The sequence below is a fragment of the Bombyx mandarina genome, chromosome A1 (genome assembly GCF_030267445.1).
Source record: "Bombyx mandarina strain Sakado chromosome A1, ASM3026744v2".
NCBI lineage: Eukaryota > Metazoa > Arthropoda > Insecta > Lepidoptera > Bombycidae > Bombyx > Bombyx mandarina.
This window is the reverse complement of record NC_143234.1, coordinates 9776256-9794567: the sequence shown is the minus strand read 5'-3', so window position 1 is coordinate 9794567 and position 18312 is coordinate 9776256. Positions and strand designations below refer to the sequence as shown.

Below are 18312 nucleotides of genomic sequence, written 5' to 3'. Positions count from 1 at the left end.
CTGTGATAATATTATATTATAAATATTTTTATTGTATAATATAATAATTTATTTTTATCTCCTAGAATAATTATTAACGATTAAACTGTAATGTAGTAACATTATTAATTAAAGAAATAAAATATTTGTTATATTAAATTTGTTTATTTAGTTATTTTGACTGCACAGACACAAAAGAGCACACACATAGGTATATTATTTATCTCCCAATTATCATTTTTATCATTCAATACCGTTACACTTTGTGTTTTTCTATTGATCCGTTAATGTGATTTTAATAGTTAAAAATGATAATAGTTTAAAAAAAAACAAAAAAAACACGATTTTGCAGAAAATCCAACTATAAAAAAAATTGAAAATAATTCACGCAAATGCAACAGTTTCCAGTTTGCTAAGTGAAAAAATGAAGGCACTCAAATGATTTTTTTGTTTTTACTGACGAAAGTATTGAATTGTAATCGGTGCTTGACAAGTACCAACGCCAAATTTTGAGTTATTCCGACGTTTTGAAGAGGGTCAAAATCAGGGTCAAAGATTCCATTACATACATACTAACATACGTATGAAGCAAATAAAAGCGTAGGTATTAAAGAGAATTATTCCTAGTTTCTAATTAATTTTTAATTGAAATAGAACCAGGGCCGCAAAAAAGCGGTGAATTATTTAAAACAAAACAATTGTAAAGCCTGATTGCATTTCGACGCACGTTGTATCTTATACCTTTAAACGAGCAATTCTTGTATATTAATAAATACTAGAGGTCCCGCAGTAGTCGAAATTCGACTATAATTAATTGGAACTGTAAGTTTGTACACTATTATGATTGTATTTTATACTTCTATAATCACAAATTTCGCCAAGGCTACTCTATCAAAAAAATATTAATAAAGACAAACAATATTTAATCTATTCTCAATTTGACCACAGACGTCAAGAACAAAAGTTGGACAATAAATAGTATGCATGCGTGTGTGCGTCAGATACATGGTATGTAGTGTGTGTAATGTTTTCTTTATTGATTTAATGTATCTCTTATGCATTATTTAAAAAAAATATGAGCATTGTGCACTTCTTCTCTATATTCTCTATAAGTGTGGAAAATTTCATACTCCTCTGTCCGAGCAATTCTCGTAAAAAGGGATACAAAGTTTTTGCTTCACGTATTAATGTTTAGATATAATCTGAATCTCGGAAACGGCTCCAACAATTTTCATAAAATTTAGTATACAGGGGATTTTGGGACCGATAAATCGATCTAGCTACGATTTATTTTCAGAAAATGTTGTTTTATTCGTGTTTTCAATAATCAACTTTATCGATAATCAACTTTATGTCTCTTCCCGACATCTATTGGCGAATAATAATACTATTTTTCTTAATTGAGAAAAACTAACTGCTTTAAAGAAACAACAAGATGGCGTTAACAAAAAAAAAACCAGCAAAGCTCGGTCATCATCTAGTTTTCTTTTAAGTCGCTTTCGAAGTTCGTAAGTTTACTTTGTGAATTGGTTTACTTATAATAATACCTAATGATCCAATCAAGCCTTGGGTGTTTTGGAATGTCGGTTAAAATTTACAGAAGTGGATAAATCTCGTTAAATAAACTTTCATGTTTATGGCCGGGGATTCCTCAGGGGATACGGGCGCCGAGAGGAAGAGACCCTTCTGCACTCTTGCCATCCGGGTCCCGCCCGAGATAGACCCCAGGATAGGCAGAAGGGGTGACCGCGGCTAACTCTGCAAGTAATCGCGCGGTATCGAGCCCTCCGTTCGCCTTAAAACATCACAAGTGTGCTTAGTGTGAGCTTTTTAACGTTCTCGATAGCGTAAAAGTTAGCCCAATTTTGTATGCAGTTGGAACAGCGCCCCTAGCGGCAAACGTACGCAAACGATCCCATTCCATACAGATATTATGAGCTAACTTTTACGCTATCGAGATCATTAAAAGGCTCGCACTAAGCACAAAGGTCTCCTAAGAATTATATTATAATTATATTAGTATGTTAGTATGTATCTGTTTATACCTAGTCAGGTCATAAATTCTGTCACATGTTTAATGTAAAATAATTGAAACAAGTTTATTCATTATGTAACCATTCATATACCAAAATGAACTTAACAAAACATAGATTTTTATGACACTAAAGTTTATTCAAAATGACCTCCGTGATTTTGAATACAGGCCTTCAATCTGCGCGGCCAGTCGTCTATCGCAACGAACGAGGTCCATGTCAATATCGGCGGCTGCCTTAATCAAGGATGTCTTGAGTGACTCCAAATTGGGATGAGGCTTTGAGCACGCCTTTTCCTCCAGGTGTTGCCATATCTTGTAATCTAACGGATTCAAATCTGGACTGGAGGAGGGCCAGTCTTCGTGCCGGATGAAGTCGATTTCACGCGCCGCCAGCCAGTCTTGTGTGCTCTTCGCTCTATGAGCTGGCGCCGAATCTTGTTGGAATACCCAGTGCCTGTTATTGAACATGGTATGAGAAACAGGTTCCACAAGGTTCGTCAGGACTGTATTTTGATACACAACTGCATTCGTTCTTACACCTTTCTCACAAAAATGTACCTCTGTTAAGCCCCAATAAGAAACTCCCAACCATACCATGAGCGAGGATGGAAAATGACCTCGTTGGACACGCGGAATACGGTTGCTCGCTTCTTCACTACTGTGTGCGTACACCTTATTATTTTGTTTGTTGTATCTCTCTTCTACGGTAAAAATTTTTACATCCGAAAAAAGAATTTCCCGATATTTTTTTCCCGCGTACCGTTTCAACAAAGCGCGGCATCTCTTCAGTCTCAGGTCCATTAGACGAGCATGCAAACGATGTCCTGTTTTTCTTCGATATACCCGAAGCCCTAAGTCTTCATTTAACACCCTTTTCACCGTGGTTCTGCTTAACCCCATCTGAAGGGCCAACAGTTTCTGCTTACGTTTGGGATTTCTTTGAATTCGCGCCTTCACAGCTTTTATCACTGCTGGAGTCCTAACAGACCGAGGGCGACCACTTCTTGACCTGTCATCTACACTAGAGTCTTCATTGTATCGTTTGATGGTACGATAAACGAATCTTTTGGTTATATTCAAATTTTTCAGTATGTTAAAAATTTTAATTGGCGTGTAAACACAACGATGCAACGCAATAACTGCAACACGGTCTTCTTTAAGCGTCCACTCCATATTTTAAAATGAGTAAAATTCTAAAAGTATACATTTTTATTTTCATGAACAATTCGAAATTCGTATTCAATAAACTTTTTTGTGGCCAGCATTCTAAAAGAAAAGTTTTTATTGTGTGACAATACTTATGACCTGACTAGTTATATATATTTCTTCTGTGCGTGTGTTTGTCACTGAACTCCTCCTAAACGGCTGGACCGATTTTAATGAAACTTTCTGTGTACCTTCAGGTGGATTCGAGAATGGTTTAGATTTATAAACTAGCCCGGCAGATAGCGCTCCAGTCGGTATCTAGGTTATTTATTTTTCCTAGAAATTATTTCTAAGGCAAAACAACGTTTGTCGGGCCAGCTAGTTGGTATATAAATCAAACAGTTATTTGATATTTTATGTATATATTTATTTATTTATGTATGTATGTAGGTATATATTTTCTATAATATATTACTCATAGTAGACCGCAACATACCTACTATATTTTTATATTTTACAGAATTTCTGTAAATTAAACAGATATCTGGAAGAGATCGCTTTGAGCGATATGACCGCCTGTTGTATAAATGTATCTGCTTGTTTTGGTGCCTAATAAAGTATTATTCTCTCTCTCCCTCTCTCTCTGTTCTGCACTATTTATATGTTTTAATTTATTGTAGACAATATCCGATGGGCAAAAAAATGTAAATAAACAATGGTGTTAAAATGTAGATTCCTGCAGCTCTGACATTTGGAACAGGCATAGGGACCCTGGTAACACTGTTCTAAACGTTAACTTAGCCTATAACATTGATGAGAATCTTTGTGGGGGTGAGAAATATAATGTTAATTTTAAATGCCCAGCGAAGTGGACGGGTACAGCTAGTTTTTTATATGTTTATACGTGTATAGGTAACTAACTGTAGTAACTACTTATGAAGGTGCACGTGTTCGGACTTGAGATAAACCGGAATAAAATAAAAATGATGATTGTCTACCGCCCGAATAACAATTGTCCGGAAATTACACAAATTGTTAATTGTGATGTGGTGCAATGCTTGGACTATCGAATTTCATACCAACGACTCTATATTTTTAGAGCTCGATATCAAGCAGCATTTATCATCTTTCAGCGTATTCTCACCTTTATAGTCACGTACGCCGTCGGGGAGAAGTGGCTATTAAGCGACTTGTGGTCCAGGGGAAAGTTGAGGGTACCAGGCCACGAGGAACACCGCCTATGAAGTGGACTGACCAGATAAAAGGGGCAGTAAATGCACGAGGAGGGAGGCCGTCACAGAGGAGTGGTGGCGTGTTGTGAAGCTCCCACTAACGTCTGAATTGATGACCATTACCACTCTGTCAGGAGCGATACCGACTTGGAAAAAGATTCGCTACGAATAAACAATAAATGCGATCTTAAGCTCTAAAATAGTTTTCAAATCGCGTATACGACTAGCGCAGACCCAAGATGTTACTATTATTTAAACAGTTGCATTAAGATGTGTTCTTTATTATAGTCTATTCATTTATTTGAATCCAAAGTCGGTACACAAACACCTAGCTGTCTCCTGCGGATTTGTTCATGCAGGTTTATGTGAAGTCGTCGTGGCCTAACGGATAAGACGTCCGGTGCATTTGTGTTGAGCGATGCACTGATATTCGAATCCCAGGCGGGTACCAATTTTTCTAATGAAATACGTACACAACAAATGCGCACCATTGAATTCTACGGTAAAGGAATAACATCGTGTTATAAAAACCAAACGCGCAAAATTATAATTTGCTTAATTACTGGTGGTAGGACCTCTTGTGAGTCCGTGCGGGTGGGTACCACCACCCTGCCTATTTCTGTCGTGAAGCAGTAATGCGTTTCGGTTTGAAGGGTGGGGCGGCCGTTATAACTATACTTGAGACCTTAGAACTTACATCTCAAGGTGGGTGGCGCATTTACGTTGTGTAACCACTTAACACCAGGTGGGCTGTGAGCTCGTCCACCTATCTAAGCAATAAAAATAAAAAGTACTTACATACGTACGCGCCTAGACGAGTACGTCAAGTGCATTGAACTCTACGTGGACATCTTTCATGACTTTCAACTTGATATTCTCAAAGTTGAACTAACAACAGTTGTTTATGTTGTATAGCCAAATATATTTTTGATTAACACATCTGCGTAATCTTCTACGTAAACTGTTAGCTTTGAGAGGCTATGTCAGCGTCACCCTATCGTGTAGGTGAGCTCAAGGGGCTCAAACTAGGCGTTGCTAACGTTGGCCCTAGCAAGAGCAGTGCTTCGCAGATTCTACCATCGGATCGGAAACGCGACCCACTGAGAAGATCCAGCCAGAAACTCAGTGGGCTGTATCTCTGGGTTCTCTCGTCGAACCCTTCGTCGCAGCGACGGGCTCGACGAGGACGGTGACCGGTGCTTGAGGTACCTAAAAGCACCCTCAATGGACCGGGAGGATCCGAAGTGACGTGTTTAGAGTGACGTCGACTGTTTACCATTCTGTCCGCAGGATCGGGTATATAATTTCCATGCGAATGAAAAAAAAAGGCATGCCCGCTGAGCTTCTTGCCAGTTCTTCTCAGGACGGAGGCTAGTTCTTTTGACGTTCAACAAGTATGTACCTTCATTTTTGTTGAATTTTTTATTTTATTTGATTTGATGTGATTTGATTTGATTTGATTTGATTTTATTTGATTTGATTTGAATCGAATAAAATGCAAAACGATATCAGTAATACAGACAAACGTTCGTTTTTAAATGTATTAATTTTAATTATTTCTCTTTGTATCGATATAGTCATTTAACGAGCATGTGTCGAGGAACGCGTCGCGAAACATGGATCACGCCTTTTATAAAGCAGGTAATAATTAGTCATTATGAACTCAAAGACAAATTCATAACAGATCTTTTTTTTAGTGCCCTTGTAGGCGGACAAGCATATCGCATACCAAGCCTCTGTCTACCGACAGTCGACCGAGGAAGCCGGCGGTCGTGTCGCTGGCGGCCGCCGATCCGGCGTTCGGGGGACGGCGGGATGCTCTGCGTAAACCCTGTCCCGCCGTCTCAATAGCTCGGACTGGGTTCCTGTCCGGTCCGGAGTAGGGCGCCGGCTGTGAGCAGCAGGAGTTTTTAGTGAGGTTCGACTCCCACATACCCCACCTGCCGTGTGGGTGGGGATCCGGCGATTTTCTCCTGTGGAAAAAAAAGGATGAAAGGAATATCATGTCATAGCTGATTTTTTTTAAGGCAACAGCTTCGCTTACTTTATGCCACTCATAATGTTAGATACAGAGTTCTTGAAAGGCGATAACATAACTACCGTAAATATAATATTGAAAAGTAGCTACAGTGTATATTTAAATATAATAAAATAAGCTTAAATTGTAACATTTTTTTAAATCAATGCCAATTGTTAACACCGACATTCATATTTTTCTATGATAAAAAAAAAATCATTCTTTCTGTTTCGTTCTATGTTCCTCTAAGTAATTACTTTTTAGTTTGATTTGTGCATATTTAAAAATGTAATGTGCGTATAATTAACTAGGTATTTTTATTCATTTATTTCTAGTGTTTTGCGGTTTCGAGTGTGATTCTGAATATGATATCGCATGGCATGACCTCCGGGTACAACGCCTCGCTATTCTCTGAACTACGGCAGACGCGAGAGATACCTCTCGACGTAGATTCCGAATCCTGGTTAGGTATGTTAAAATTTATTTACCGGCAAAGTTTTTATCGCGGGCCTTGAGCGCGGCGACCGAATCACGAAATTCCGTAACGAAAAAAACCTTACACCCCTCACTCCGCCTACCATGTAGCTCGCGTTCGACAGATTCACAAGTTGCGCTTGTGTAGTGTTTGTGAATAAGCGCGTGGCGTGACGTCACACTGCATGCGCATCATGAAAAGTCTGCCCATCTCTCTCTCGCGCGGTTTAGCTTATGAGTGTGAAGGGGACAGTTAATGTTTTGTTTTTATTAATGTTTAATATAGCGTGGTCTTGTTTTATTATTGTTCTAATATTAAATTATCATTATCTAATTATAATTGCATAAGTTGAAAAAAAATGCTATGCCGCTTTACCGCGGCAGTCCCCGAGTGCCACACGTTTTTTTTGCTTTGGGCTTTAGGACGTTATGCTTTCGCAATCTCCAATTGTCCTTATTTGCGTTAAGTGAAGTTCATATTTCCTTAGGAACATTGGAGCTCGCTTGCGTGGTTTGAACATTGATACACCGGTCATCTTATGCTTTACGACGACTTATGTTATATATTTATGGGTATTGAAAACTTTCCCAAAAAATCATTGCTTTTGCTTTTGAATAACTTTTAAAAAAATAGTTTACCAGATTGCATTTTTAAATTTGGCTTAATATAAAAAAAATCCTTTTTGTTTTAGCATCTCTGATCGGAGCAACATTCTTAGTTGGTTCTATCGTCAACTCTATTGTAATGGAAATCATTGGCAGAAAACCAGCAATCCTATTGAGTTCAGTGCTCACCATCTGCGGATGGATATCATTCAGCTTGGCGTCGTCTTTTCCCGCTTTGTTGATCGGAAAAATATTTCAAGGGATATCCGTTGGGATTGGTGGGAGCTTGGGAAGTATCTTAATCGGAGAATACACTAGTCCTAGATATAGAGGACCTTTTATAGCGGCAGTACCTACCGCGCTCTTGGTTGGGATATTGATTTCACATACATTTGGAATGTCTTATGGCTGGCATGATTTATCATGGGTGCTACTATTTTTTTCTTTGCCCGGATTAGTTGTGGCGGTATTCTCGCCGGAATCGCCCAGTTTCCTGGTAAAAAAAGGACGTTACGACGAATGCAGAAAGGTTTTTCGCTGGTTGAGGGGTACAGATGAGGATAACGAACTCGAAACAATGATTGAAACTGATAAAATCCTTAAGAAAACTAAAAGGGCTTACACAGGTATTACATTGCAGCTAATTCGAATTAAACTGACGTATGTTGTGGCAGCTTTCAAAAAGAGAGAATTCCGTATTCCCGTAATCATTATGATGCACCTAAATGCTATATTAGAATTTTGTGGTTCTATAATGAGCGATATTTACGCTCTAGATGTCCACACAGCTTTCTATGGCACTGACGTTTACATGTTTACAGTAATCACAACACTAGACGTGCTCAGACTTGTGGCGACTGTCTCAGGAATTTACATCACCAGCAGAGTCAAAAGACGTTCAATGATGTTAATATTTGTGTCATTGAATGTAATTGTGAATCTGAGCATAGCTGGGTACATCTACGCTAGACAACGAGGTGTTCTTCCCTTTGACCACTTGGCAATAGGTTTGTTTTTGCATCATTTCCTTTACTTCATAATTGGAGCTGGGCCCATGCCATTGTCAGGGATAATTACCGGTGAAATATTCCCTCTAGCGGACAGGGGCTTGTGTTCGATAATTAGTAGAATAACATGCTCCATATACTTGTTTGGAGACATTAAATCTGCGCCGTACCTGTTCACGATAGTGGGCGTTGAAGGAGTATTTTGTTTGTATGGTTTGATTCTTGCATATAGTTTGGTCGTAACTTTAATTTATTTACCGGAAACTAAAGACAGAACTCTTCAAGAAGTCGAAGATGGGTTTAGGGGATACGCTATCGGCGAACGCGAGGAAGCGCTCGAGTTGAAGTGTAATGAGCTGAAGGATGACGTATGATAGAGATTCGCGGTAAATTAGAAAGGGTTACTGACTATTTTAATTAAATTACTGTATCAGAACTACACATATTTCAATAAAATTAAATAATATGATTTTAATAGTAAAATTGTTTTTGATTGAATCAAAATTATAATCTGCTCCATGTACTCAATTCTAATTTTAATGATGTCATCACTAATGGTAACGGTCTTAATTGTCGGTCGAAAGTGATTCACATTTTGGGATCTATAAGCACCTACCCACAGTTGTGCGAGAAGTAAGCCTTGGCGAGATAACAAATATGGACATATTTCATTTATTACTCTCTAATTTCTTGTCCTTGTATCTTTTTAATATCAATTCAAAAATCATTTGGTATTTTGTTATTACTAGAGGTCCCGCAGTAGTCGAAATTCGACTATAATTAATTGGAATTGTAAGTTTGTACACTATTATGATTGTATTTTAAACTTCTATAATCACAAATTTCGCCAAGACTACACTATAAAAATATTAACAACTAGCGACCCGCCCTCGCTTCGCTTCGGAAACATTAAAACACACATGAAACAAATAAAATAAAAATTTTTTTTTTTTAAAAGTAGCCTATGTTCATCAGGGACAATGTCGGCTTGTAATGGAAAAAGAATTTTTCAAATCGGTCCAGTAGTTTCGGAGCCTATTCGAAACAAACAAACAAACAAATCTTTCCTCTTTATAATATATTAACAAAGACAAACAATATTTAATCTATTCTCAATTTGACAACAGACGTCAAGAACAAAAGTTTGACAATAAATACCTATAGTATGCATGCGTGTGTGCGTCAAATACATGGTATATAGTGTGTGTAATGTTTTCTTTATTGATTTAATGTATCTTTTATGCATTATTTTTAAAAAATATTAGCATTGTGCACTTCTTCTCTATATTCTTTTTAAGTGTGAGAAATTTCATACTCCTCCGTCCGCCCAATTTTCTTAAAAAGGGATACAAAGTTTTTGCTTCACGTATTAATATATAGATCCCTCAATAAATACATAAATCTATGACAAATAGTACGTTGCAAAGTATCTGCACGAAGTTTTTTTACTACATACTAAATTATATGGCGTTCATCCATCTTGATTTATGGAATCATCTGGTAATGTGTGGCCATTGATCATTATGGATAACCAATTAGAGTTTTCAAGCGTCATTCGCGTCATTCACACAACAATGGCATGTCATAGTACTCATGAGATACTGTGTGTGGAGTTCACTACAGAGGAAAATGGCACGAAGCAAAAGATCTTTGGAAACCGACAGAACCCTCGAGTGATTGATGGTAAAATAGAGATAATGAGATCATCTGGAACTATTCCCAAGAACGCTTCCTTTGAAAGATATGGTACTAAACACAGAGAGAACTGAAGTCCATTCGCAGACCCAGATGCTCCAACTGAACCGTGATATTGCGGTTATCGACAATCCGAGCTCAACTTGGTACAAAAATAACCGGCTCTGGCTCTCACCTGGTGTTAATTGGTTACCGAGGCCCACAGACGTCTACAACGTAAATGCCGCCACCCACCTTGAGACATTACTTGTAAGATCTCACTTTTTTTACAGTACAACGGCTGCCCCACCCTTCAAACCGAAACGCATTAATACTTCACGGCAGAAATAGGCGGGGTGGTGGTACCTACTGTGCGGACTAACGAGACGTCCTACCACCAGTAATTTCAATAATAAATTCAATTTCTCATGGTAAATTGCAGCAAAACCGGTTAGAATCTATACTTAGTCTGGCCATAAATACTGTTACAATTAAAAATTAATAAAATATTACATTTGAATTTGGAATCTGTCATTTTTATATGATTGCTCATTGAGTTTTCTCATTTTGGCGCCAATACATTGTACAATATTTTGCGATTTTAAAATGGAGTGGGGTGATAAAGAGAACCGAATCGCTGTGATTGCATTACACAAAGTAGGTATGGAGCCAAATGCAATTTTTAAAACTCTCCATACGCTTGGTATTAGTAAAATGTTTGTGTACCGGGCTATTAATAGGTGCAATGAGACCTCCTATGTTTGTGACAGAAAAAGATCTGGAAAAATGTGGTCAAAGCAGTAAGGGAAAGAATTCGAAGAAATCCTGTCCGAAAGCAAAATATTTTATCTCGGGAGATGAAGATAGCACCTAGAACCATGTCGCGTATTTTAAAAGATGACTTAAGACTTGCAGCCTATAAGAGACGTACTGGTCATTTCTTAATTGATAATTTAAAAGAAAATAGGGTGGTAAAATCGAAACAACTACTGAAGCGGTACGCAAAGGGGTCATAGAAAAATTTTGTTTACGGATGAGAATGTTTTTACAACTGAGCAACATTTTAACAAACAAAATGACCGTATTTATGCTCAAAGTTCTAAGGAAGCTTCCCAATTAGTCGACAGAGTGCAACGTGGGCACTATCCGACTTCAGTGATGCTTTGGTGGAGTATTAGCTATGAAGGAGTGACTGAGTCATACTTTTGTGAAAAAGGTGTCAAGACATCGGCACAAGTGTATCAAGATACCATTCTTGAGAAGATAGTGAAGTCCCTTAACAACACCAAGTTCAATAATCAAGAATGGTCCTTCCAGCAAGACTCGGCGCCAGGTCATAAAGCTCGGTCTACGCAGTCTTGGTTGGAAACGAACGTTTCGGACTTCATCAGAGCTGAAGACTGGCCGTCGTCTAGTCCCGATCTTAATCCGCTGGATTATGATTTATGGTCAGTTTTAGAGAGTACGGCTTGCTCTAAACGCCATGATAATTTGTAATCCCTAAAACAATCCGTACGATTGGCAGTGAACATTTTTCCAATGGAAAGAGTGCGTGCTTCTATTGATAACTGGCCTCAACGTTTAAAGGACTGTATTGCAGCCAATGGAGACCACTTCGAATAAGCTTTTTATACTTTAAATTGTTTTATATTTATGTATTAAACTAACACACTGTAAAAGTAATAAGTGTTATTTGCAACAGAATGTTTTTTTCCTTTGTAACAGTATTTATGGCCAGACTAAGTATAATAATATAATAATAACGATGGTGTAGGTTTTAATTGGCGCTATTTGAACAGCCGTTTTCGAAGCTGTTTCATTATATATCATTTGAATGCATTCAAAAGTCGAATTATAATTGTAATAGGATTGACTTGTAACTTTATTCTCCTGTAATTTACTGGATAGTGAATCGGGTGTCTGCGGTAATTGTAATTCTTGACTTCGAACTTTGTATTGTTCAATTTGATTGAACAATATGTTCGGTATTGATAATTTGGTTTGTTCTTGTCGATTCTTTTTTGTGATCTCGATTCTTTCGTTTCGTGTTGAATCCATGAAGAAGTAATGGTATACAGATAAGTTGAAGTACATTAATTTGTTTGTCGTTTACACGTAATTTAATATCTGCGAGCATGTGTCGACGCCAAGAATGGATCACTCCGTTTATGAAACAGGTACAATTTCAAAACTAGCATGCATTTTACTGTTAATCGGATAAGCAGGCCGGGCAGTCGCCGGGCAGTTAACATGGAGTGAGCGCTGAGAAGTATTATATTTTGAAAACGCCACGTCAGAGCCAATTGCCTTTTAGCTATATATAGATTACTAGCTTTTGCCCGCGACTCCATCCGCGTGGAATAGTTACTTTGGCATAACGCAAAATTTTACCACCTCTTTATTTACGTAGAAAGTGAAGATATTTTTGAATTGTAGAATGTTAAGGAGCTGTTTAAACGCTTATTTTGAAACATTCTTTATTGGTGTTTCACTTGTTTTAGTCTTACCGTGATGTCATATAGCCTTCCTCAATAAATGGGCTATCTAAAACTGAAATAATTTTTAAAATCAGACCGGTAGTTTCTGAGATTAGCGCGTTCAAACAAACAAACTCTTCGGCTTTATAATATTAGTATAGATGTCCTCGACAGAACACGACAATAATTCATGCATTGACGATTTTGCTTTGAGTTTTGTGCGCGGTAAAGTTTATGATGTCATTAATATGACAGACATGACTTTTGCATGGTACTGTAATATGTAGTTTTAATCTTCACACAATTAATCCTTAATATTAATATGGCCATCATATGACCTGGCTCGTTTTGAAATATCAGCTCTTAAAGAATGAATGTGGTGATAAACTTGTTACGCATACATTTTTAAAAAGAAAACATAAGCGTGAGTTTCATCTTTTTAAGTAACAAAGCAGTCTCATCAGCAAACTATTTGTTTGGTAAATAATGGATTATTTTCAACTTCTTCACTTAACTTTAACTTGAAGGTTAAATCATAACCAGCTTTTGAGCTATCAGATATAGAAAATGCGGCTGTTGGAAGTTTTCCAATTCCGTCAAAAAAAGTCTATTCAAAAAACATGGTATGGCATTAGATAAAGATGTTTTTTTTATTGTCCTTGTAGGCAGACAAGCATGCGGGCCACCTGATGGTGAGTGGTTACCGTCGCTCACGGACGTCAGGAATGCCAGAGGCAGAGCCAAGCCTCATCATCAGCATCAGCCCACAGTCATTCACTGCTGGACATAGGCCTCTCCCAATCTACACCACTGAGCCCGATCCTTAGCTATCCTGATCCACTTCTTGCCAAGCCTCTGCCTACCGTAAATACACATCCATACCTACCTACTTACCGTAAAGATATAATATCTAACATGACTATGAAATATCGAGAAACCGCAAGTAACTGGATATTTGAGTTGGTTCCTACTGCCCTATAATGTCTGCCTTGATTTTACTAATTTTTTGTCTTCCTTTTTATTTTTTATTTCATAGATAGGTAAACGTGCTCACAGCTCACCTGGTGCTAAGTGGTTATCGAAGTCCGTACTACAACGTAAATGCCGCCAGCCACTTGGAGATATGAGTTCTAAGGTCTCAGTAAAGTTACAACGGCTGTCCCACCCTTCAAACCGAAACGCATTACTGCTTCACAGCAGAAATAGGCAGGGTCATGGCACCTACCCTTGCGGACTCACAAGAGGTCCCAGCACCAGTGAAATAACTAATTTACCTAAACTAACAATTCTTTGGCCTCAGTGCTTTGCGGTCTCAAGTGTGGTTCTGAACATGATATCGTATGGCCATGATATCGGATACAACGCCTCGTTGTTCTCCGAACTCAGGAAGACACAAGAGATACCACTAGACATAGACTCTGAATCGTGGCTAGGTATGACAGATTTAATATTTAAATGATTTCAAAAGAGTCCAGGCTTACTATGTAGCTGCTAATGAAGTTCACATCGGACTAAAATTTATTCAAACTTTGTTTTTAATGGCAAGAAGCGTTATGTGTACCTAGATATCGCGACCCTGCCTATTTCTACTGTGACACAGTTATGCGTTCCGCCTTGATGGGTTCGATAGTCGTAACATAACATAGAGTTAAGTTCTATAGAGTTAAGTTCTAAAATGGTTCACGTTTTCATCAGATGCGCTTATTCACGCCACTAGTGCATTAATAAATTTCTAAGGTCACGTACAAGAGGAGGAGAACATTGAGGAGTCCCAACGCTGAACAGGGTATTTTATAACCATTTATAAAATTCAATAGGAATAATACAGAAAAAAAAAACATTTGTCTGTTTTCGTTCTGGCTACACTTATATTACTGGGATCACGCAATGAAGTGTTGGAAAAAATCTGGTTAGCCCTATGGTAAGCCTAGCAGCCGACTAGGTTATGTGACCAGATTCCACTAATTGAATGGCGTGCACAAGTGCTTCCGACAACAGTAAAACTTTATGTGATTTTGCCATTGATTACTAAAGGCATGTGGATCTTGCTCAGATGCAGCCCAAACATTACATAGTAATGTAACTAGTAACGATATCTCCTTCAAGAAAAAATAGCCTTAAAGTTTATTACGTCATATAGGTATTAAATTGTAACCGGCTGTAATAATATTTGTTTTTATTCCATTTGAAGCATCCATCTTTATATTTACCTATTGCCATTATGCCATATAGTTCTATTGCCATTGTCAATAAAGACACAGTAAAAATAATGGAAACAATAGATGATAAAAATAATAAAATTGTCGAAGACATTTTATTTTTTCCATTCAGTATGTATTGCATAATGTAGTTTTTATTTCTATTTCAGCATCTTTGATTGGATTATCGCTTTGCGTCGGATCTATCGTCTGTTCACTAATTATGGAAATCATCGGTCGAAAACCAGCTATCATCATGAGTTCAGTATTCACAATCTGCGGATGGATATCGTTCAGTTTAGCTTCAACTTTTCCTGTTCTTTTAATCGGAAAAATAGTTCAAGGAATATCCGTTGGAATAGGAACTACAATGGGACATCCCATTTTAGTTGCAGAATACAGTAGTCCTAAATACAGGGGATCTTTCATAGCAGCAATGCCGCCTGCTATGTTAATCGGCGGACTAATTGCACATTCTTTTGGATTATTTTATGGTTGGCACGATTTCTCCACGATACTGATATTTTTTTCTTTGCCCGGCTTAATAGTAGCCGTATTGTCGCCCGAATCACCAAGTTATCTGGTAATTAAAGGCCGTTACGAGGAATGTAGAAAAGTATTTTGATGGCTGAGAGAAAAAAGCGAGGATGACGAAGTTGAAGCAATGATTAAAACTCATATGATACTGAAACAATCCAAGAAGAACCAAAAACTTAATGTGTTAAAGTTAATTAAGATCAAATTTATATATGTTGTCACGGCAGTCAAAAAGAGAGAATGTCGTATTCCAATCATTATTATGATGCATTTGAGTGCTATAAATTAGTTCTGTGGTAGTATTGTACAAGAAATGTATGCTTTAGACATTCATAATGCACTATATGGCACTGATACTTACATGCTCAAAGTTATCACGTCTCTAGACCTTCAAAGAATTATAGCTACAGTTTCAGCCATATACATAACTAGCAAACTAAAGAGGCGTTCCATGTTATTAATATTTGTAGCTCTGACTGTTATCGCGAATGTCTGTATAGCTGGATATATTTATGCCAGACATCACGATCTTGTATGGCTTGACCATATGGCAATAGGTATATTTTTGCATCATTTTCACACTTTTGTCATCGGTACTGGTTGATTGCCATTAGTGTTTATAATCGGTGGTGAAATTTACCCACTAGCAGACAAAGGCTTCTGCGTAACTATTTCTAATGTAATATCTGCCGCGTACATGTTTGCCAATATTAAATCCGCTCCTTATTTATTCTCGTTGATTGGTGTTGACGGGGCATATTGCTTGAATGCCTTAATTCTTGTTTATAGTTTAATTGTGATTATGGTTATGCTCCCGGAAACTAAAAATAGAACTCTCCAAAAAATCGAAGATGAGTTTAGAGGATTTGCTGTTGTTGGTAATCACGAAGATGCATTTGATTTAAAGTGTAATGAAATTGAGGATAATGAAAATCTATGATTTTGATTTTAATTGATGTTGTTATTTATGTTATACTAGCGACCCGCCCTCGCTTCGCTTCGGAAACATTAAATTTTATTATTGATAGATGAGTCCCGCGGTGTTACCCGCGGTTATTGTCGTAACGCGAGTGAAGCCGCGGGGTGAAGCTAGTCTAAAAAAAGTAGTCTAAGTTACTCCTTATATCATCAGCTACCTAACAGTGAAAGTCCCGTCAAAATCGGTCCAGCCGTTCCAGAGATTAGCCGGATCAAACAGACAGACAGACAGACAAAAATTGTAAAAAATGTTATTTTGGTGTATGTACTGTATATATATTCATATGCATGTAGTAAAAAGCGGCTATTTCAATATTAAAAACAGACACACCAATTTCATTTATATGTATAGATGATAAATAAAACATACGTGATTTCTTTTGAAGTGAATTGAAGTCGTTGTGGCCTAAAAGATAAGACGTTCGGTGCATACGTGTTGAAGCGATGCACCGGTGTTCGAATCCCGCAGGCGGGTACCAATTTTTCTGATGAAATACGTACTCAACAAATGTTCACGATTGACTTCCACGGTGAAGGAATAACATCGTGTAATAAAAGTGAATCCCGCAAAATTATAATTTGCGTAATTACTGGTGGTAGGACCTGTTGCGAGTCCGTGTAGGACCTGTTGCGGGTAGGTACCTCCGCCCTGCCTATTTCTGCCGTGAAGCAGTAATGCGTTTCGGTTCGAAGGGTGGGGTAGCCGTTGTAACTATACTGAGACCATACATACAACTTATATCTCAAGGTGGGTGTCGCATTTACGTTGTAGATGTCTATGGGCTCCAGTAACCTCTTAACATCAGGTGGGCTGTGAGCTCGTCCACCCATATAAGCAATAAAAAAAAAAAAAGTGAAATGTCTTTAGGCATGTTGAGAGTAAAATATAACTCGCGACAGATTTGTTACGGCTAGAGAGAAAAGATACAATTTAGGAAGAGCGAGAGTGAGAGAATAGACAGAGCGTCTCTCGAACTACTCGACCGTGAAGAGAGGGAAAGGACAAAACTAGATAGGTCGTTTCTCCTGTACACAGAATTCCCTATTACAAGAGAAATTTGATTTGGATGAAAAATGAAGAAAACCACCGCAAAAGAAGTTTCACTTCTTTCACCTTCTAGCACCAAGTTGCTCACGCGCCTTTTTTTTAAATTAGCATTATAAAATTTCATTATTATATTTTATTTTCATCGTGTCAGAGAAAACGTTACGAAACTGTAGAGTAGTGTAGATATATGATATGTAAGATATGGTAACGCAATGATTGTTTCTTATTGCTAATACTCGGGCAGTGTTCAATCTAAGGATTGTCTATTGAAATTGTTTTAATATTCAATTAACTAGAACAGTTACTGAAGTTTAATTAAAATTACTTGAAAACTTTAAAGCTTATTTTATAGTCAGCAATTAAGTGATTGAAGAAACCAAGTGAGTTTGAAATTATGTTCCGCACTGTACCCTTTTTGTGCTACTATTTTCTTGTAACATAGTAAGACCACAAAATAACAATCAACAATAAATTTTGTACTTTCAATAAATCTAGACTGACTCGGTGGCGCAATGGTGAGTGTCGGTCCACGACGGTCGTGGGTTCAATTCTCACATCGGGGAAACATGTGTTTTTTGTTGTTGCTTAGATAGGTGGACGAGCTCACAGCTCACCTGGTGTTAAGTGGTTACCGAAGCCCATAGTTATCTACAACGTGAATGCGCCACCCACTTTGAGATATAAGTTCTAAGGTCTCAGTATAGTTACAACTAACTAAGTTAGAAATAAGCAGGGTAGTTGTACCTACTCGTGCTGACTCACAAGCGGTCCTGCCACCAGCTCACAAGAGTTCCTACCACCAGTCACTATATTTTTCTTCCAAAAAATATACAAATTGCTTAAGTACCATTCTCACCGAATGCTGTACAGAAAAATAATTTAAATCTTGAAGTGTCCGTGATTA

The 18312-nt window shown here is 37.7% G+C and overlaps 2 protein-coding genes across 2 annotated transcripts; both read left to right on the top strand.

Annotated features, from left to right (window-relative positions):
* Positions 1-5956: 5956 nt before the first annotated feature.
* LOC114253465 (facilitated trehalose transporter Tret1-like) lies at positions 5957-8979 on the top strand. Its single transcript, XM_089739588.1, has 3 exons — positions 5957-6033; positions 6745-6877; positions 7576-8979. The coding sequence occupies exons 1-3, from the start codon at positions 5983-5985 to the stop codon at positions 8868-8870; spliced, it is 1479 nt and encodes a 492-aa protein (XP_089595714.1). The 5' UTR covers positions 5957-5982; the 3' UTR covers positions 8871-8979.
* A 3062-nt stretch (positions 8980-12041) lies between these two features.
* On the top strand, positions 12042-15700 carry LOC114253443 (uncharacterized). The gene is made up of 3 exons (XM_028188316.2): positions 12042-12347; positions 13948-14080; positions 15016-15700. Exons 1-3 carry the CDS (start codon positions 12306-12308, stop codon positions 15468-15470), a joined length of 630 nt encoding a protein of 209 aa, XP_028044117.2. The 5' UTR covers positions 12042-12305; the 3' UTR covers positions 15471-15700.
* Positions 15701-18312: the final 2612 nt, after the last annotated feature.

Excerpts from the sequence above, each read along its gene's own strand:
- LOC114253465 (XM_089739588.1), top strand. The coding sequence starts at position 5,983 with ATGTGTCGAGGAACGCGTCGCGAAACATGGATCACGCCTTTTATAAAG. Across the intron at positions 6,034-6,744 it reads TCACGCCTTTTATAAAGCAG|TGTTTTGCGGTTTCGAGTGT; the intron begins GTAATAATTAGT and ends ATTTATTTCTAG. Across the intron at positions 6,878-7,575 it reads AGATTCCGAATCCTGGTTAG|CATCTCTGATCGGAGCAACA; the intron begins GTATGTTAAAAT and ends TTTTTGTTTTAG.
- LOC114253443 (XM_028188316.2), top strand. The coding sequence starts at position 12,306 with ATGTGTCGACGCCAAGAATGGATCACTCCGTTTATGAAACAG. Across the intron at positions 12,348-13,947 it reads TCACTCCGTTTATGAAACAG|TGCTTTGCGGTCTCAAGTGT; the intron begins GTACAATTTCAA and ends CTTTGGCCTCAG. Across the intron at positions 14,081-15,015 it reads AGACTCTGAATCGTGGCTAG|CATCTTTGATTGGATTATCG; the intron begins GTATGACAGATT and ends TTTCTATTTCAG.